This window comes from Chrysemys picta, chromosome 15, assembly GCF_011386835.1.
Source record: "Chrysemys picta bellii isolate R12L10 chromosome 15, ASM1138683v2, whole genome shotgun sequence".
In the NCBI taxonomy this organism is placed as follows: domain Eukaryota; kingdom Metazoa; phylum Chordata; order Testudines; family Emydidae; genus Chrysemys; species Chrysemys picta.
The window spans coordinates 3,451,920-3,473,671 of NC_088805.1; the positions used below are offsets into that span (position 1 = coordinate 3,451,920).

Sequence of the window (21,752 nt, forward strand, 5' to 3'; positions counted from 1 at the left end):
GATTAACCTGGCCCTGTTTATGATTTGTTTGAGCCAGAATTGAATCCAGCTCCTTCTCCCACCGCTGTGTGGAACCTGCATAATGTTAACAGGAGTAAAATGTACCAAAATGGTATTTTGTCTCTAGTCAGCTGAGTCTAGGCCGCTGCACACAGGGAGCAGGTTGTGCCGTTTGCGTGTGTCATTTTTACATGGTCACGTTGGATTATAGAAGTTACCATAGCTTGCAAGCCAAAAGAAATCTTGTTGGAATTTTCTCTAGTCTGCCACAAAAACTGTGGAGTAGTAACATTCTGGAAATAATTAAAATACATTAATGAAAGATGGCCTACAGAGGAACAAAATGGGCTTGTGCCCTTTTATGATGCTCTGTGATGGATAAAGGCTTGTTGAGTTTTTTTAAAATTAAAGTGGTTTTCCCCCCTGATTATTTTTGCCATTAGAATTTCAGGTCTTGCCTCGCTTGAAGGTCTTTGATGGGAGAGCTAGTGAAATGATGACACTGATCACAAGATGATCAATCATGAATGGTCTCCAGAGCCAACAGAGTGAAATTGGAGCAATTCAGAGGGGAAGGGATTTTTTACTCAGGCCTGTTCTACACATAGTATTTGTACCTATAACTGTGTCAGGTAGCGGGTGATTTTTTTTTACCCATATCCTTATACCAGTACAGCTCCTAGTGTCGATGCAGTTATACGAGTATAAAGATGGCTTATTCTGGGATATCTTATTCCCATACAGAAATAAACTATTCTACTATAAGCATGTGTAGACGGATAAACTGCATCCACGTAAGTGGATGGGGGTGTGTGTCTACCACTCTAACTACAAACTGATGCGTAGACCAGGCTATCGGAATCCTTCTCACACTGTCAAACATCGCTCAGGGCGTGGATAAGGTCCTGCTCTCCTGGGCCACTCTTTGCATGTCCTTTCTGTGTTAAGTCCCATAATTCCATCTGAGTAACATTTGATGGAGGGATTCTTTCGGTCGGCCCTTTTTGCATGTTCCTCCAACTGCCCCATACCTACTACGGCAGATGCTCTGACTTCGTTCCTAACATAGGTCCCTGATGTCTCCATCTTCCTTTCTGGATAAATTTGGAGGTTGGGAGTTGTTGATTCAGGGCCACAGATGAATAAACGTGACCCACCTTTCAGGCCTTCCTTATGCTCATAAAGAAACAAACTAGGACCCAAATCAATGTTTTATAGTCATTTTAAAGCAATAACAATACACTCTGGCGTTTGATGTCTGTTGTACTGTCATTACTTAGAAAGCACCTAGACCTGCAATGATCCCATTACAGGGCAGGTCTGCCAAGAAGCAGATAGAATTGCCATGTTCGCCCGGGCTGCAGGTTTGTGCCCTGTCATGATGTGTTTATTTTATTGATTTCTACAGCACCTGGCACCTCGCAGCACATTGACAAAGTTAAAGCACGTTAATTATGTAAAAATGTGAGAGGAAAAAATGCAAATGAAAGAGAGAGCACAGAAATGTGCTTCGCATTGTGCCCTGAAAGCTAATGCTCCCGTGTGTATTAAAAGATGCTAACTATCGTGGTTTTCTCCAGGCGGCTTAGTCTCAGTGATGCTTCATTATCCCTTGATCAAAAGACAGTTGCTGATAGGGATGGAGGAAACACAGACATGCCAGGTTTGGCAGTGAAGCCACGCTGTGGAACTGCAGCAGGAGTATTGTTAATGAATCCCTGGGGAATCCACACAAGGTCTCCAGTCATTGCTACGCCGTATCTGCTCCAGAACTGCCACGTTCCGGCTGGAGGGGGGGGGACTTAAAAGGACTGAAGGGAGATTTTAACTCCCTTTTTGTTTTCTCTGCACTGTTTTGGTTTCCTGCATGGCTATAATTTGCTTCCATCTCCCCCACATTCCATCCCCACCTCCACTGTTCTCTAGAAGCGACACTATTTAAGGCTCAAATGGGACTTAAACGGTGCATAATAAACCTTGCGTTGGTTCACTGCATAGGGGTAAATATCACCCTAAGTCCAGCTTTAATTAGATAGACTATTTTTCTTCCTTCTCATCTTACGAAGCTATGTAGTGTTGCTGTGCAGTGTCAGATGGCAACCATGTTCCACCCAAGAGCTGGCTGTATTTCAGTGGTACATTGTTGCCCCACATACTGTATCAAGCCAAATTCTGGATTCCTGTGAAAATGCTCCTCAGATGAGTGCACCCATATGCTTAAATGTACCATAAGCAGCACCTGTTTTCTTCCTGGCCAAAACCATCTGTCACATGGCAGCCCCACCTGGAGTGCCCTCCTGTGGCAGTCCCTGGCACAACAGGCAAGTTTGCCTCAGTTTCCCTCCGTAAAGTCTTCCCAAGTACAATATAGCCCTTGTGGGGTTCATTTATTGTAAAAGATCCATGCACATAAACCATAAGAGAACAAGTCCCAACACCAAGTCCCACAACCATAGTCCAGACTGTACGTTAAGTAGATTGCTGGCTTCCCTCACCGCGCCTCAGCCTCCCTCATTGCGCCCTGGCTCTTTGGTGAGGCCCCAGCCTCCCTCACCGCGCCCCAGCCTCCCTCACTGCGCCCCAGGTCTCCAGCGCAGCCCCAGCCTCCCTCACCGTGCCGCAGCTCTCCAGCGCAGCCCTAGCCTCCCTCACTGCAGCCTCTCTCATCTCATTCCCCTCTGCTGCTCTCAGCCGTCAACCCTCTCAGCCTGTCCCCTCTCTGGCTCAGGAGGGACAGCTGACTAGCACTTCCACAGGCTTCCTGGCCCTCAGCCAAATAGTTCCCAAACTGTGGGGCATGCCCCCTGAGGGGGCCATGGGAGAACATTTGAGGGGCACATGGTGGCACCTGGGCCAGTCCCTACAGAGGGCAGGGAGATAGCGCCATGCTGCCAGCCCTGCCCCGCCCCCAAACCAGCTCTGTCCCCAACTCCGTTCAGCTCCCAGTCCTGCTCCGCCCCCAGTCCCAGTCCGCCCCCAGTCCAGCTCCGCCCTCATTTCCTCTCTGTCCCCAGCCAAGCTCCTCCTCCATCCCCAGCTCTGCCTTCAGCCCGAGCTCCGTGGCTGAGGAAGCCCTGGCTGTGCAGCAGTGGAGGGAGATGCGGACAGATTCTGTTAATTGGTAAGGGGGCCGTGACTGGAAAAGTTTGCACACTGCTGCCTCGGCCCTTTGGCATTGGCTCAGGAAGGTCAGCCAGCGAGTCTCTCCACTGGCTTCCGGATAATGACTCCTGCTTTCCTGGAAAGGCCTGCAAAGAGCCTTCTGCTCTCAGCAGCTTTCCCCAGCGACCTGCCCCAGTCTCCTGATTTTTCCTGACTGCCTTTCTCCAGGTCTCACCCCACTCAGATTCTGCCTGATCCTTTACAGTCTCATGTGCTGTCCCACCCTCTTAATTGGCCAAAGAGGAGCACCCTGTGACACCATCACATGCACAGTACAGCCCCAATCCCGCACAGGTGAGTCCTGCTAGGGGCATGACCGATCCATGGAGGAGTGAGGGGGTGGGGCATGGATGCCATTGCTCTGTTGAGGGCATGTGCAAAACCTACACAGGAGCTTCCTGCCATGAGAACCTTGCAGAGCAGCCTCTCCTGGAGTCTTGGGGCATCCAGAATAAAGGGGACAACATCAACCCTCTGCTAGATGAGAGGTCCTGGTGGGCACCCCCTGGGCAATGTCCCGGGCACAATCTGATCTTACACTGGCTCTGCCCATGAGAAGCAGCTTGCAGGAGAAGGCCTTAGTTTAGAGAGGGCTCTGGGATCCTTTAGGATGAAAAGCACCTCAGTGATGGGTAGGGCATAAGGGCATTGAAGTCAATGGGAATCCCTAAAATGCCTAGATGGGGTAGCTAAGGTCAGCTATTATTGCTGGTAGCGGAGCCTGAAAACTGCTGGTGTCATGAGGGAAACGGAAAGCTCTGAATGTGTTTAACTTTTACTAACTCGGAGTTGTGCCATCCAAGAACTAAGGCACTGGCTAAAAGACGGCTGTGTTCATTTGGCAGAGCCCAGCAATCTGAGCGGTCACGAGGTAAGAGTCTTCTCCATGTGAACAAGCAGTGCAACGGAGATGAAAACACATGCACAGTGCCATCCTTTGTGTTGCTGTGCAGTTTGGTGAGCCAGTACATTAGTGCACGCGGGCTCGGGAGTAAAAGTGCTGCCACAAAATGTTCAGAGCCAGCCACATTTTTAAATTCTACAAGCCATATTTCATATTGTGAAATCACGTAAAAATGTTTTCTTGCTCATTTAGAACATCACTTAGTGAGCTATTCTGATACAGGACAATATAAGCACTAATACTAGTGCATTAGGAATTATCACATGCGTCTGACGAAGTGGGTATTCAGCCACGAAAGCTCATGCTCCAATACGTCTGTTAGTCTGTAAGGTGCCATAGGACTCTTTGTCACTTTTTATAGTGCCATAGTGGCTTTGAATCTGAACTTCTTTGCTTTTATGAATTTATGACTCACCTTTCCTGTTACCTTTTGGGTCTTTAGCACTTTGAATAGCTAACAGTTACCCACACAGAAAAACCTTTACAAAACTGTGCTAAAGAACGTTAAGGTTGCAAAGTCAAGCACTCAGAAATTAGGAAATGTCACAATTAAGCTTGCCCATGCAATGGCAGTTTAGCCCCCACATTTGTATGCATGATGGTACAGTCTTTAATGATGTGATTAGGCACTGCTCTGCCTCGTTCAGCCCTACTCTGCCCTGCAGCTTGGGCTGGAGTATGCCTGGTAGAGACGGAATGGTGAAATAATTTAGCTGCCTGACTCTGAAATCTCTACTGAGCATGTGCAAACTGAGATTCTCAGAGATTTATAAGTTGGCCAAATTTAGGCACATTTTCGTGGGGACAACAAAAGGCACATCTGTGACACACTGACATCTGTGCTCCAAAAGGAGGCACTTAAGCTCCTCAGTGAAACACTTATAAGAATTTTTTAACATGGGCAAAACAATACTTTCCCTTTGTTCTTGGAAACCGCTGAACTATTTTAGATGAAACTTTTGAAAAAAGAATAAATCAACACAAAATAAAAACAGAAACGCAACCACCACCACCAAATAAACAACACGGCCTGAAGCAGACACTCACATGGAAAATTTCAGACCAAGTGATTAAAGTTTGGCAAAGTTATAAGCAACTGAAAATGAAGTCTTACAGTGGAAAATGTTAGGCAGCCTTAACTGTAGGTATAGGTACCAGCTCTGCCAACAGTAGTATAGCGCTTTTCAATGGTAGATTTCCTAGTGTTCCACAAAGGTGGGAAAATATTGCTATCTTCACTTGACGGGCGGGAAGCTGAAAACACAGAGTGGTTAAGTGACCTGTCCAAGGTCGCCCAGCTAATTAATGGCAGAATTGGGAAGAGAACACAGACTTCTGGACTCCCAGTTTAGTGCACCGCCTCCTTTTTATAGCTTAAATGGAAGTGAATCTTTTCACTGTCCTGTGGACAGGTGCCATACACCTGGAATGGTGGCACCCCGATGACCCTGCACTGTTGTGTTCTGTTACAGCTTTGCCATGCCTGCGTTTGCACACTAGATGGTGCTCAGTGAGCTCATGACGATAGGGGCTGCTTTTTCAGGTGAACGTATTTTCTTTTTGATAGTTTGGTTAGTCCATATCCCATTGTCAGCACCCATAAGGCAACTGGATTTTATATGGGGAACATGTACTATTAGATTTGTCACCTTCTTTCTCCTCCCTCCCCCCCCCCCCGCCTCCTTGTTTGTATTGTTCTCCTATTAAGTCTTGTCTTCTGGAATTTGGGACAGGAAGCGTCGTTTCTTATGTATCTGTATAATGCCTATCACAGTGAGGCCCAGCCAGTTTTGTGGTCTTTATGTGCTACCACAATATACATGTCAAGAACAACAGTAATTAATAATAACAATACAGATGCTAAGGAATGTTTGCACATATTTCACACATGCATTGGAACGATAGCTTCATTCGAAAGGGTTCATTTTTGGTTGATAGCTGCAGAAGCCCAGGGCATTTTGAGGCGATGAAATTATGTTGGCAAAGTCTGCGGCCAGAAGCAGCCTATCTTTCAACTGCTGGTGTATCAGGTTTTTAAAGCTTTAGGGGACAGGCTAATTCTTCCTTTATAAATAGACTTGAAGACCTTGTCTTGTGTTCTGGGCCCTGCATTTTAACAATGTGTGATCCTGGCCTGGCTGAGTATTGGAGAGCTGTCTTGTGCCTATTGCTGCTTTGTCACTGAGGTTCAATATTCCATGAAAACAAGGAGATCTGGAGAGTCATTGGAGAGGTTAAGTGAAGAGACACCAGTTTGTTGTCTGCTAGACTTTGTATTCCCTTAGCACGGAATGAGTCTAGGTTGGGTGAAAAATGCCATTAGCCATGGACTCTTGCGTAGGGGGTGCTGTGCTAGGACTCTCTGACAGCCTCAGACTGTTCTCTCTCCTTTTTGGGGCGGGGAGGGGGGAATAAAGAGAAAAATACATAATTGGAGTGTAGAGTTTCCACATTTCTCGGCTTTTTCCGAGTCTTTCGGGGGCTGGGCAGGGGAGGGGCTGCTGGTGGTGATCTCCCTGATGTGCAAATGACAGACTAAGCTGCCTCTTCTCTTTGAGTTTGTAGCTGTGGCTTTTTGGAGACTTGGTTGGCAGCTGTCCCTGGTGCTGATCTGATCAGCTGCCCCCAGCAGCGGCTGCTCTCCTGGGTGGGGATTGGTTGCAGCTGCCTGCAGATTCAGTCCAGAGATTAGCTGGATCTCTCAGCAGACAGGCAGCAAGATGAACTGAGAGGGAGAGAAAGAAAACACGGGAGCAGCGTGGCAGGAGGAGGAGGTGCAGTGTCACTTCAGCTGCTGGTGTTGCAAGAACCTCCAGGGCCCCTGCAGCCACTGAGGCAGAACCAGCACCAGAACTGGGACCAGATCCATGGGGTGAGTAAAGAGATCACTTTGCACTTCCACTCCCAGCGTCCCACCAAGAGCACAGAGCATAGGGGGATGTGATGGGATCTCCCCGCCCTACAGCCCACTCTTCCCTTGGACTCCTGTGGTGACAGCTGTGCTGGAGACCCTGCTGAGCACCCTTGGGGAAAGGGACCGAGAGGTGCTGAGCGTGCTCACTGCCTCCTCTGCTGAGAGGGGGACGGCCGGCGTCTAGCCATGCAGGGTGCAGCTTACCAGCACATAGAGGGGATGGGGGGAGGGGGCGCAGCTTCCCTGAGCGCTGGATAAAGGGGAGTCTTCCTGACTGACATTTATTACCAGTCCAGGCACCAAACCCATTCACCTTCCCCTGCAATGAAATGAATAACTGGCTTTTACTTGCCAGTCAAAGAAATGACTCGCCCCGGGCAAGGAAGCAAGTGAGTGTTGCAAGGCTGGTTCATGGGTCTGGGATACAGAGATCAGCTGGAAAAGCTCTGGCTCTCATGGCCCAGCCATGTTTCATTGGCCAGGCTCAGGCTGGATGTGCTAGTGCTGCGAAGGGGCTCTGGCTGTTGTGGGCAGGGAGAGAGGAGGCAGAGGCTCTGGGATTGGGGCGGCTAATCACTTCAGTGCCCCCCCCATGCAAACTTGATTTTTAAATTCAAATTGGTCCAGTGTTATATGGTCCAGTGTTACACCAGCCTCCCCCGAGCCTAGAGACTGCCTCTGAGTAACTACTCCTCAGTCTCCCTGTGAAGCTGGACCGCACAAGAAGTCCTGGGTCCCCTGCCCACCCCCCAGACGCCCCCCTCCTGCCATCCATCCATGGGGGAGATGTGTCTAAACCTCATGGGTCACCTCTGCCTGCGGCCGCATCAGAGTGAGGTCTCCATCACCTGGCAAGGTCAGACAGAAAGACAAAGGAGCCAGTCTCTGGGGGCTGTTACTGCCTGCTGCCAAGACAAAGAGCTTGGAAGGGCTTACTCTGCTGGGGAGATGGGACAGGAGATGCGAGGGGGGGAGTATGCATGCTGCCAGCACAGGCAATTGAGATCTTTGAGTTCCTGCAGCTCAGACAGGTTCCTAGACAAACAATACATTTATTTTAACCAGCTCAGTGTGACAGGGGCAGCATGTTTTGACAGGCACATTCCAGCAGACTCCAGGCAGCTGTAAATTACGTTTCAGTTTGTTTCTTAAAGCAAGTGTATTTTAAATTATGGTGGTTCCAGCATCTGATTCTTCAGGCTGCTGCCTGGATCCTCCCCGTGGGTTTGGGATCCATGAAATAATTGAGAAGCTGTGTCAAATCGTGTCTTGGTTTTAAGGTTAGTACAGCAAAGAGAGTGCTGCAATGGTGGCGGGACTTGTTTGAAAAGAACAGGTTAGAATTACTGTGTAAAACAATCCTCCCGGGGTATCTGTGCCCTCTGGACAGGAAGAATGGACACGGACATCTTTAATAACTGAGCTATCAACACTATTAATATCTCTATATTGCAATTTTTATGCCAAATTGGTTTCCAAAGATTCACTTGAACTACTTACATTTTTCTGATCAGATGATGGCATGTCTGAGTAAATATTTCTGTTTTCCAGTAGTCTGTTGGACAATAGTGGAGATGTTGGTTGGAGCTGAGAAAACCTACTGCTTAACATTGTGCTGCATTAGTTTTGGGTGTTTCGTATTTATGTGACATTTATGAGGCTTGGACCCTAGCTGATTAGGTGAATAGTTAGAAATGGGCAGAGCAGAAAGAAATGTATTAAGATGTTTTCCTTGTCGCACAGTTAGGCAATTACAATAATTTTTTTGTTTTAATTTAATAACATTTCTTAAATCACAGGATTTTTGCTGTATTAATTCGGGACAAAACTGGCTAATATCAAAATTTTACTCAAGCGTATAGTAGTATCACACCACTATTACTAATTAATTAATTATTATTAATAATAATAAAGATCTGCCAATTGTGTTTGGGAGTGTTGGGGCTCAGTTGGTTTTACTAGATACCTTGCAGGAGCTACCTGGCCTGCACTCTCTGGATCAGGTGTGGTGTATTGCAGTTCCTGGCTGCATATAACCCACTTTAAAACAATGTCAGATTCCTCCAATGGTTGCGTGACAGTCACATTGTCCATTGTGTCTGAAGAAAAGCACTTCCCTGTTTTTAATTCAGAGTTAAGTGGAGGGGCAGATTTCTTTTGCCTTTGGTCCCTGGGCCCATAATATTTTGGTTGAGGAAAAGGAACTTGTATGATTAGATTTTGCTGCTTTTTTATCTTTAAGTAACAAATTCCCTGAATTAGAGAGAACATTTGAATAGTGCTATTAGACATTCACAGCAGAATTCGGTACATCTGGCAGGGGCCAGAAAGCTCACACTGTTTTAAGGAGGCATTCAGGATAGGGAAATATTAGATATGGGGGGTGTGGGAATGAAAGATCCTCTGGGGGTCCTAATGCTGTGATTTAAAATCAGAGAACAGTGAACGTTTAAGGTCCATAACACTGAACTTTCCACTTTGGTCAAACTATGTTAGGCCAAAATTTTATTTTTCTACTGTCATGCGCAGAATAATTTGCTTAAGACTTTTTTTAAATGTAATTCTCATGCAGGCAATGAGTCTCTGAATTGCTAACTATTTCATGCATGTTTCTCAGTGAATGACTACATGGCCTTCAGATGCTGTAATGAAATATATGAATGAATGTTTTATTCATGGAGGACATTGTTCTTTGAAGCCTGATATACATTGCTGTAGAAATGGCAATATTTTATCCTCTTTTTCAAGAAGACAATAAAAATCTATCTTCTGTATTGTCAATATCTATTGATCCATGTGAAGCATTGATACTTTTGGGGAACAGAGACCTGCATTTTAATGCCAGATTCTAGTGACAGCAAGACAAATATTCAAAGCCATCCCCAGCCAGAAAGCCACTGATGTGTTACTGTCAGGGACTAGCTTTCTGACCTGTTAACCTCCTTGTCAGCTTTTCACATTATGAAGGAGTGGTGGTGACTTCCTACTTCAAGTGTTAGGTTCTGTTTTCATTATTTGATATTAAGCTATGAATGACAACACAATATGTTGCTGTGCATTTTCCCTGGGGCCTTTCCTGTCTCAGCCTTTGCAGTGATTCTGTGCATTTTAATTCACTACACTGAGGCCCTGCTGACGAGAGCAAAGCAAGGCCTTAATCTGTGTTTGTCAGTGCTTCGCTGTCAGGATCCAGCCCTGCTCCTGTTGAAATCAATGGCAAAACCTCCCATTGATTTCGATGAAGAAAGGCGGGGGTCCTATCAGACAAACTACAAGAACACAGCTAGAGAAAGATTCTCTGTACGGTCCATCTGCTTAGCAGTTTATGGTCCATAAATATGTAAAACATGGTCCTAGGCAATTTACAGTGCTAAAGAGAAGGCCTAAGTGAAGCATACATGAGCAGAAATGTTATGTACTAATAAAAGATCTGTCCTTTAGCTCCTCAGGATCCCAAGCTAGGAGAAGGGTTATTTTATTCAGTTTATCCTCATCAGTAGGGTGAATTTCATGTTTGTTAGTTATGCAAAACCGATGTAGCAAGGATCACTGTCCATCCACCGCTAACCTCATGGGAGCAGGATACAGCCCATAGACATTTTTGTCATTCTGGTATTGCTTTTCGAATTAAAGAAAGTAAGCTAGGGAGGGCAATAACAGAAATCAGTCTCAAGGAGAGAATCCACTCTCCTCACCCAGGCAATTGAACTTGAGGAAAAGCAAATATATAGTTTTATCTCTGGTATAAAACTAATTCAACTAATAAAACTAATTCCATCTGTTTGCCTCTCTGGGCCTACGGAGATCTGAGATCGTCTCCTTTGACTTCCTATGTGGCCCTGTGCAAGTCACTTTGGCCACCATGTTCTAGGGTGACTCCTCTTCTGGGTGCCTCAGGTTTTGGGTAGACAGCTTGAATCGCACTGGGCCTGACTTTCAGAGGTGCTGAGCACCCACACATTCCATTAACTACAATTGGAGCCAAGGGTGCTTGTGACCTCTGAGAATCAAGCCCCAGTATCGCAAGCTGGGAAGCTCAGAATTAAGACAACCAAAGTCATAGAATCATAGAATATCAGGGTTGGAAGGGACCTCAGGAGGTCATCTAGTCCAACCCCCTGCTCAAAGCAGGACCAATCCCCAGGCAGATTTTTGCCCCAGATTCCTAAATGGCCCCCTCAAGGATTGAACTCACAACCCTCAGTTTAGCAGGTCAATGCTGAAACCACTGAGCTATCCCTCCCCCCAAAGGCCTTCTCTTGAAAATGTGGCCTTCCCTTTGCCTCTGTTGCCACTTCTGTCATGTGAAGATAATACCTGTGTCATGGGGGTACGTGGGAGGCCTAAATCATGAGGATTTGCCACGCGCTTTGTGTTTGTAAGGCACTTTGAGGGCTGAGATGGAAGGTGCTTGAGAAGGGCAAAGTATTATTAGCATTGTAAGACCTAGAGTGTTGAAGCTATTTTTAATATTGCTCTTTTTAAACCAATGTGTGGAAAGAAATTACCTACCACAGAATACTAACATAAGCCTGTATTGTTCTTTTCCACAAAGTGTATATTAAGTATATGCTGCCTCAGCTGAGAAAGGTCAAACCAAACCTCGAAAATCTCTCTTTCTCTCAATGGCATTTCATACCTGCATATGTGGGTTTGTGCCTCAAGTTCCCTGACCATAGAATATCAGGTTTAGAAGGGACTTAAGGAGGTCTAGTCCAACCCCCTGCTCAAAGCAGGACCAATCCCTAGACAGATTTTTGCCCAAGCTCCCTAAATGGCCCCCTCAAGGATTGAACTTACAACTCTGGGTTTAGCAGGCCAATGCTCAAACCACTGAGCTATCCCCCTCCCCCTAGTTGACTGTGAAGAAGAGGTGTCTGGGACTCGGAGGAGATGAATGGGGTTTGTGGCCATATCCCTTTAGACGTGTATCACACAGCTGCTCTGCTTAATTACTGAAATGCTTGCTTTCTTGCAGATTGTCTGATTGAAGCTGACTTATTGGTTAGGATTGAATGATGGGGCTGTGTACAATTAAATACAAATTATATGCAGACTGGAATGATTGGAGAAGGACGAATCCAAGCAGACCCATGACTAAAAATGTCTAGGACAGTGATACTCAGCTCTCAGTGGTTCAGGAGCCAAATTAGCAATTAACATTACCCAAAAGGGCCACAGCAGTGTGAATTCATTGTTTCATAGTGCTATACATTCAGTCATGTGCTGTCATGTGCTGCAAAGAGCTGTAGGAGACATGTTAATAGCCACTTGCAGCTCGAGAGCCTCACTCTGAGTATTACTGATCTAGGACATTAATTTTCGAAACACACCCTGTATGTACCAGCGCATGACTCATCAAAAAAATCGGCACCCCCATTCTTTCAGTTCATGCCAGCAGTGATTGCTGCTTAGAGCATTTCTTGAGAGGAAGGTATAGCCTATGGAACGTGCACCAAGAGGGGATTATAGTTGCTTTTACGTTATTTCTCTGTGTTTTAAAAAGGACCTGTTCAAATTACTGGCAGAAGTGACCTCTCCCAGATTGTTTCCACTAGGGATGGAGAAGTGAAATAGTGCACTGGCCCCTAGCTGTGGGTCCGGTTTAGAGATGTTGGTCATGTTTCTTAGAGTACTTCTGGAGGGCACTCAGACGCTATGGCAATGAGGGCAGTATAAGAACCTACATACAATAGAATAGAAGATCCAGCTGCATGAGGGAAGGAAGACATTGCCACTATGTTGGGGATGTCTATTTGCTAACTTCATAGGTGGAATGACAGGACTGTAGGTTCTAAAGATGCAGAGCCATCCTGCTGACTCACCCTGGCAGTCAGACTAGGTGGGTCTCATTAGCTCTAACCCAGGAGTTTAAAAGGTTGAGAGTCTCTCTGAAGCAAATGGAGCCAAGGGATCCTGTAGGGAGGAACACTAGGAATAGCCAGACACAGGAGGGAGCACATGTTGAGCTTTGTGTTTGTATAGGTTAACAATAAATACCTTCCCAACCCCAGGCACTGTATAGTTCTGTGAAAAGAAAATCTTGGAAAGTCTCTCTAGCCATGTAAAGTTTGTGTAGTTTGTCTTGTAGGGATAGATAATGGGGTGAGAAGACCACCTATCTTGAAGGTTGCACAACACTTCCCATTATAAGACCCTGTGTTCAGTTGCTTATAACTGCCAATGTTTAATTATTTTGGTTGAAGTTTTCCATGTCCGATGTCTGCCCGAGGTGGCCGAATCTTTTTGGAAAGTTTTGCTCGAAGTGGGCAGCCGTTTCTGGGAACAAGGGCAGGGAAACATACATTGTTTTGACATTTAATTTTTTTTTTGGTGACCTTTCCCTTTCGAAGCTCTCGCACCCCTGTGCTTTGAAGCAGGGACTTGAAATTTGGCAGGGGATGGCCTTTGTGTCAGGGATGTGTCTTTTGCTGTCCCCAGGAAATTCTGCCCAAATTTGACAGAGTTATAAGCCTTTGAAAAATCTCCGTTCACACGTGCTCCATTTGAGACTTGCTAGAGCAGGGGTGGGCAAACTTTTTGGCCCAAGGGCCATATCTGGGGATGGAAATTGTATGGCGGGCCATGAATGCTCACAAAATTGGGGGTTGTGGTGTGGGAGGGGGTGAGGGCTCCAGCTGGGGGTGTGGGCTCTGGGCTGGGGTTGGGGATGAGGGGTTGGGGTGCAGGAGGGTGCTCCGGGCTGGGACCGAGGGGTTTAGAGGACGGGAGGGGGATCAGGGCTGGGGTAGGGTGTTGGGGCACGGGAAGGGGTCAGGGGTGCAGACTCTGGGCGGCACTTACCTCAAGCAACTCCTGGAAGTAGCAGCATGTTCCCCCTCCACTCCTATGCGGAGGCGCGGCCAGGTGCCTCTGTGCGCTGAGTGGTCCGCAGGTGCCACCCCTGCAGCTCCCATTGGCTGCAGTTCCTAGCCAATGAGAGCTGCGGGAGCGGTGCTTGGGGCAGGTTCAGCGTGCAGAACCCCCTGGCTGACCCTATGCGTAGGAGCCAGACGGGGGACATGCCGCTGTTTCCGGGAGCCGTGTGGAGCGGGACAAGGCCCAGACCCCGCACCCCGGGGAGAGCTCGAGGGCCGGATTAAAACATCTGAAGGGCTGGATGTGGGCCCCGGGGCATAGTTTGCACACCCCTGTGCTAGAGCATAATCAGTGACATCTCTGAGGATTCCATCCTGAGAACTGCACTGCCTCTCCCAGCAACTAGTGCTGACCAGCCTGGGCAAACACCATCCCCATGGAGTGACTGAGTGTGCTCCGTCCAGCCCAGGGCTACAGGGGTAAAGCTGGACTTTCCCTGTAATGGGAGCTCCGGCTGCTCTGGCCAGAGCTGGGCTGGGCACCATAGCTGACATCAGGGAGCCTGTCTCTCCTGTGCTCTCACCGACCCCACTGCTACTGGCCAGTTATTGTGAAGGAAGAAGCCACCTGGTGCAAACATAGACGGAACAAGAGCTGGACCAGAGTCAGGCAGGATGGAGGGACAGAGATAAACAGCCTCCTTCATTGCAGAACCCTGGTTCGTCCTCAAAGCCGGTTTATTCTGTGCACTGAATGAGGCAGGGGCCCTGTGGAAAAATTGTATGTGATGATGTAATTCTAGCCTGTGTCATAATGCATGTGCCCACAGGGGCCAAATTAATGTTTTACAGGCAACCTTAATTCTGGCATTTCCTATCTTTCGTGTGCTTGACTTTGCAGCCTTTATGTTTTCTAACAGAGTTTTTGGTGTCTAATATATATTAACATGGATGCATAGCTGTTAGAGAATTCAGTAAATAGTACTATAATAATAATACACACCAGCTTGTATGTCTGGCCTCAAATATCCCTAAGAAACTTACACATTTAACAGAGAGAGATGGGGCCAGTGCTGCAAGTGGGTGGGCCTGACTCACAATAGGACTTCTCGGGCAAGTCAGGGTTGGCAGGATCAGGCTAATAGGAATCACCTTGCCCCCCCCCCCCCCCCCCCCGAAATGCAACCATCTCCTGGAGGGAAGGGGGCAGCTGTTTAGTTGTGCAGTGACTCTACACAGGAATTTAGAACAGATAGTGAAGATGATTTGCTTCTTACTGTATCCTGCTGAAGCTACAGGGAGAAATTAGGTCGAGAGATTCTAAGGAACTGAACTGGAATTTGGTCTGTTTTAACAAACGTAATCTTATTAAATATGCTACATTCCTTGTCCTTAATTGGTCAGGTGTTTTTATTTGCTAGTGTTGAAGGATATACATTTTGGTAAATAAAAATGTAAGAAATATGACACAGTCCTTAGGTATCAGGTGGATGGTGATAGTGTCATTAAAAAGACACTGCCAGGAGAAAATCTACATACAAATAATAATATACAGAAATGCTGCTACCTGTGTTAGTAATCACACTTTGGACTATGAAAACTGAAAGGATGTTTGTTAATCTATCTTACTTTCTTTCTGAATTTCACCTGTCTTGGGGAATGAAACTAGACTAGAGACAAAAGTGAGACTGACCAGTCTCTAGTTTCACTTTCTGGTTCTCTCCTACACTAGCACCATGTTGGGGATGCAAACGCTACAAGGGAATGTTTACATTTAAAAGACCAACGTGCTTTCCTTGAAATAAAAAAAACCTCTCTCAAAACCACTGCTATTATTATTAACAAAACCTAAAATTAGAGCTGGTGACTCCAGCTGGTTGTGCTTTTTTGAATAGTTTTTATTAATAATAAATGTTTCTATTGTAGGTGTTATAATTAGCTCATGAATGAATCCATGATGCTTGTAATGAGAAGCAAAGTGTGGTATTCTTTTAATGTATTTTGTCAGAGTCTCTCTCTGTTTATTGCCCTCTTCACTCCTGACTGCAGTTGTGGGACCTTCTAGCTTGGAATTTCACCCATTGGCAGAAAAACCGTTGTGTGTTCTGACCCCCAGAGCATGCATTAGATGAGCCATATGGCTTGGCAGCAGTGTACCCAGCACTCTTCCTAAGGAGGTCTGTGCCTTTGAGATGTCCTTGGGCTCCTGCAGCTCTGTTTTCACTAGGGGTTTGGTTTGTCAAAGGGCATGCCCTCCCTGTAGTGCCCCTGCTAGCCGAGCATGGCTCTGCTACACCCTCCCTCAATTTCTCCTTCACAGGTTCCCAGAAATAATCCAGAGACTTATACCCAATAACAACCCCTTTTCTTGGGGACTGGGTCATTAATCCATGGTAAAGTCAAACCCAAAGCAAAGTCTCTTCCACGTCCCCTGCCCTGTCTCCCACTGGGCACAGCCCTTCCTCCCTGTGGTCTGTCTGACTCCAAGCCTCTCCACTAGGAACAATTTTCAGGCCCTGCTCAGTCTCCATCATCAGCTCCCCCTGGGTGCATCCATTCTCAAGCCTGTGGTGTCTCCCCTTTCCAGTCAAGGGTTGCATAGCCTCCTTCCGGACTCTCAGCTGCTGTCTCTCCCTTTCCCTAAGCCCAGCTGGGCAGCAGGTAATTAGTCACAGTTGTACTGGACCCCCCGCACCCTTTGAAAAGGCCCAGACACCCTGGGACAAGGTTTAACTGGTGAATTTGGATTCTCCCTTCACCCTGGTTGCATGAAAAGGCCTTCCCCTTGCTGGTTGTGTGGTTCTGTGAGCCACCAGCAGATCTGGGAGCTGTGCCTCTCGGAGGAGAGAGGAGTGAAAGGAAAAGCGTTTGTTAGAATCTGCTAATTTGGGTTCCCAGAGCTGTTGGCTTTGGGAGCAGCAGCTCCTTGTTTTCCTGTCTCTGCGGAATTCTTGGTAGTGCCTCCTTCCTTTTTGCCGGCAGTAATGCTTAGCTGTTATACAGCACTTCTCATCCTTGGTTCTCAAAGGGCTTTCCAAAGGACAAACTGGAGCCCAGGGAGGCAAAGGGACTTGCCAGAGTTACACAGCAGGTCACCACTAGTCAGACCCCGTCTCCTGACTTCCAGAACAGTGCCCTATTCACTGGCCAGCCTGGAGAACCTTCACTTCATTGGTGGTGTGTGGAAGGTAGCCAGGACAATCAGCCGCCTGCCAGAGCTGGGATTCAAATCCCAAGTCATGGGCACAGGAGAAAGTGAGTTTGCCTGGTCTCTGCCCACTGTGAGTGTTTGTGCAGATCACCCAGATGTTTGGCACGAGTTGGGATGATGTAGGTGAGGCTTGAAGTGCGTCGGTGCCGCCCTGTTGCACGGAACCTGCCTGCTGGGCTTTATCTAGTGCAGGCAGCACCAAATTCACAGGAAAGAAGAAAGACTAAATGTGTGATTAGGAGCTCCAGAGGAGCTCTAGTCGTTCCCCTTCCTAGGCACTGCTGCTCATCATCCTTTGCTCCACCTTTGCCACTTCTGCCAGTCTTCCCGCTGATTCTTTACTGTCTTCCCTGCTGGTTTGCATTCGCTCCTGCCCACCCAGTCCCCCTCTGCTGCATAACCTCATTCCTGATAAACCATGTGCTGGCCACATTTCGGAAATTTCATCAGCGGGAGGCAGATGAAGCAAAATGTGGCAGAATGCTCAAAATGTCACAGTGCTAAACAAACAAGCCAACAACTTTCACAAAACGTACTAAAGATCCATTCAGATATTTCCCCAGGGAATACACATCCTAAGGTTCCAGTTTGCCATGAACATTTGGAGAAACAAAACCAGGATGTTTTCCTCCCATAACGTTCATCTGAACAGGGGATCCTCACTTCAAAGCCTGCTATATACATTGTGCCGCTAAACCTCTGTTTGTGACAGAGTGAATTATATCCAGAGTCCAAACCAAAATACCTGTTCAAGGGAACCGACAAATTAAAAATCCCACTTCTCTCTGAAGTTATTTTGCCTTCTATTGTTACAAGTAACCCCTACGATTACTGGATCTGACAGAGATCAGAGGGACATATAATCTCTAGTTCGCCATTTTTCTTGCTTAGTGCACTGGACAGCTCTTTGTATATAGTCAGTTTCCGTTCCCCTCCACCCCCCCCCCCCCCAAATGGTCCCTTTTTGTTTTGATGGGTCTTTCACACAGCGACAGGGGGAGATAAATCTTTTTTTAAATAGGAAAATATAGACCTGCTCCTACGAGCCACGTGCAGGTAACTTGATATTGCTCAAGCCTGCTCATATTTGCAAGAGAAAACCCACAAAATCTGGCAGCCGTGACTGGGTCAGGGCTAGGATCAGAAAGTACTTTTAGCTCATTTTTTGGAACTGACGGTTCACGATGCACGGTGTCACGTTAAGGCAGTTTGTAAGCCTCGTGGGTGCTACTTTTATCTGAGGAGGTCACAACTGAGCTTGCTCTCAACCTTTTCCTGGACTGATGTTAGTGGGGAAAAACCAACCTGTACTTCCGTGACAGTGTGCATGAGGAGCTGCCTGCAGGAACCAAAGGCAAATGTGTCTTGAAAGCCCACATCTGCCATGCTGGTTGCCTATAGTGAATTGTGTTGATTAGTACAAGAATTCCCTTTGGTTCTTCCCTTTACCTGATGTCTGTCTGCCTGTCTGTCTTGAGACTGTGAGCGTCTCGGGGCAAGCACCATCCCCGGCATGCTTGGAAAGCACTAGCACCACAAACAAGCAATAATAATAATACAGTGAAATGTCTCTCTCTCTTTCTCCTCTTGTGGTAGGGCAGGAGCGGGATAACACAGCAGTGAAAATGGAGGGCACTTGTGTTGCCTCATTTAATTCAGTCTCTGAAAAGCTGGTTATTGTCACCTGTCCGAGGTGTAAAAAGGGAGATTTTTGATTCCTGTAGAAATGGTGAACAGAACAGCCATTTGGACTGTGAGAGAAGGCCACAGCCTACACTAAAGGGTAGGAAAATGGTAGCAGATTGGGCAGGTAATGCTTCTGCTCCAGGAATTCCCTATGGCACCACATACAGTGTTGGCACCTTACTACTACTGCTAGTCATCCTCATGTAGGGCCAGACAAACCTTCCTGCAGCAATACCGGTGAGAAGAAGATCTGTGAAGGTCTCCTCGTGGGCTATCCCCCAGGTTATTTCGTGGGGAGCGTGTTGAGATTTGCTTCTCCAAAGAATGAGCTGCCATTCCACACTCAGGGTGAAATTCACCCCGTGCATAGGGCCAGCACAAGAACTGCACCACTCAGATCCCACTGACACCCTCAGCATTGGGCTTGTAATGAAATATCAAGAACATAATTAGCTGGAGCAAAGGAAAGGGAATTGATTAGTAGGCCAGTCATTTCACACGGAGCAGCCTAAAGCTGGCACTAAATCCATAGTTAAGCAGCTAAATAAATGGTCTGATTTTCAGAAAGGCTGAGCACCTGCAGAAAATCACAGCCTTCATAACAACAGGTGTGCAACAATGCTGGCTTGTGCTATGTGTGACTTTACACAGTTGGGCCACAATCCTAATCGCTGATATGCTCACATGTACCCTGGTTCCCAGCTGGTGAGCAAAGCCAGTGGCAGGTTCGGGGCTGTGATTTTGGGTAGAATCTCATTATGAAATTTTTGTTGCGGTAGAGAACACAGAGAGAATTTTTCAGTAGTTTTTTTCCCATCGAAATTGCTGTTCATAGGAAATTAGTTTTGCACCTGCAAAAACTGCCTTTTGTTTTTGCCAAAAAATAAAAGCGAAGAGGGGAGGTGTTTTACACCGTCTAGAGCTGCATTCCGTTTCTATCTAGGACACCTTGAAACCTGAACCGACTGTATATGGATGTAAGCTCAGGACGATGCAATTTAAAAGATGGAATTTGGATCTTTGCTTTGTTCTGAAACCTTGGAAATCTCGCTGAAAATGGCCAAGAACAGCAAGAGGAACATCCTAATCCTTGTAAATATTCCACAGCACTTCCCTCTCCAGGTCCCTAAAGCACTGCTGACCAGCCAGCTGCTCCGTTTGCCGCCTGGCATACAGTAACCGGCTTGCTGCAGGAGCTGACAGTGCAGCATTTCCTCCTAGACCTGTCAATTCTTCCCAACCCCTCCCCCCCCCCAATTGAGGAAAACACTAAGGCTCGGGAAAATCCAAATGTCCCATAAAATACAGGGGTGATAAATCACGGGGGCATGTGATTGTTCATAGAAATGCCTGGGGTTTCCTGGCTAAGCTGTTGGGCTGATTTAAAGTGTCGCCTGTGGAAAACCCTTATTCAAGTTCCTTAAAAAAAGTCTTCTGATGCATATTATAGGCGAGTGTCCTAAAAATAACTTGCAGCAGTATTTAAAGGGACAAGCCTGTTTCCCAATAACCTTATCCTCCCAGAAGTGTTATCCCTTCACATTCAGTTCTCAGGACGAATGTCCTAAAGCATGTTCTGCATTGCACTAGAGACCGCTTCAGCAAAACCGTCCACGGGGGTCGTGCCTAGGGTTGTTTTTTCCTTGCTCCCTGACAGACGATCCATCTGTCCAGCACTGACGGAGTTAAGCATTGCCTTATGCACTGAAGTAAGCAGTGGTGCATTCTGGTTATAAGGTGGTTTGATGGTTGCTGTGAGCTCCATGGTGTAGTGCACTGGTAGCAGCATGGGGCGAGACTTTATCATGTGAAATGTGGAACTGTAAGTGCAGCGATGCAGCATTAGAGCTGATTGCTGAATAAGGACATTTTTTATCCATCCCAAGGCCGGCTAATAGTCATGTAGAGCCTAGCATCCGCGAGAGCCATCCTTCCAGCTGTGGGGATGAAGGGTAGGGGCTGCTGGGAGACAGGATCCGGTCGTTCCTTCTGCAACTCCGGCTGTCTGAATAAATTTAAGAAGGGTTAGTGGCCTTCCCGGCTTCCTCATGGAGGCCCTATGCTCATCTAATCAGCCCTTGTTCTATTGCTGGTGTTTTTCCTGCATGATCAGTTCAGTCCAGTGTGCATTCCATGGATTTTTAAAATGTCATGCACCACGGTTTCTGTGTTTGGAGTGTCTTGCAATGTGTTTTGGCGTGATGGAGGGTTTGTAGCAGCTAGAAAGGGGTCTTCCTGAGATGTCTTTGTATTTCATTTCATACAGAAGCAGAAATGTAATAAGTCAAAGAGAAAAATATGTGAAAGCAACCCATCCTAACCCATCTTCCGCGCTGCATGGTGGTACTGCATGTTCTCTCGGAACAGATTGCTGACTTGTTAATTGCCTGAAAGGGGCAATTGGGAACGGTGTGCTGCATCCATTCTCATCTCTGTTTTCAGCTTTATCCAGTGCATGGCACTTTCACTTGGATGAGTTGTATTAAGTCATGAAGGTCATAGAGATCCCCCCCAGGCACCCTGTGTTTCTATCTGGTTCTAGTGCTGAAGGGGTTAAACTCCATTATTTTTTATTCTTTAGCATTGTGAGTATTTTTAATAATAGAAAATAGTTAATTGGGGTGTTTGTTCATTGTGGGTAAATTGGCTGCTGTGAGAGATGAGCTTCTGCCTATTGACTTGTAAAAACAGTTGGTTTTTGTTGTAACTGAAATTGCAGTGAGATAAAATGTGGAGGTTTCACTTTTTTGCACGGTAACTTGCCTTGTCAGTTCATACAGCTCACTTCCTGTGAGGCTCAGAAATGTTCCTCCAGAAACCCTTCTCTCGGAATAATGAATAGAACGGATTGGTGGCAAACTGTATTATATGCTCCTGAATTCTGGGCACCTGCTCTTTAATGCAGGCTGAACTTACTACAGCAATGGCTTTCTAAATGCTCAGCAAGCATTCACTATAGGTCCATCTGAGAACTTCGGTTTATACGGTTACTGAGTCTATGAAGCAATGTACTGAACAGCGCCAGTTTGGGACTGAAACTCCCCCTTGTTATGTCGG

At 46.7% G+C, this 21,752-nt stretch overlaps 1 protein-coding gene across 4 annotated transcripts in view; it reads left to right on the top strand.

The window, feature by feature from the left end:
* The window catches only part of LOC101933726 (oxysterol-binding protein 2), a 374,699-nt gene that overhangs the window by 156,129 nt on the left and 196,818 nt on the right, over window positions 1-21,752 (top strand). Inside the window, exon 1 of one of the 4 annotated variants that reach the window (XM_065568641.1) lies at window positions 6,564-6,938. The exons of 2 other annotated variants lie outside the window; for them this stretch is intronic. Coding sequence is in view for 1 of the 2 variants with exons in the window: in XM_065568640.1 (XP_065424712.1) it covers window positions 20,508-20,517 (10 nt within the window). In the remaining variant the exon portion in view is untranslated. Of the gene's footprint in view, window positions 1-6,563; window positions 6,939-19,948; window positions 20,518-21,752 lie in introns of those variants that run through there. One more of the 4 variants, XM_065568640.1, reaches the window with a different exon arrangement.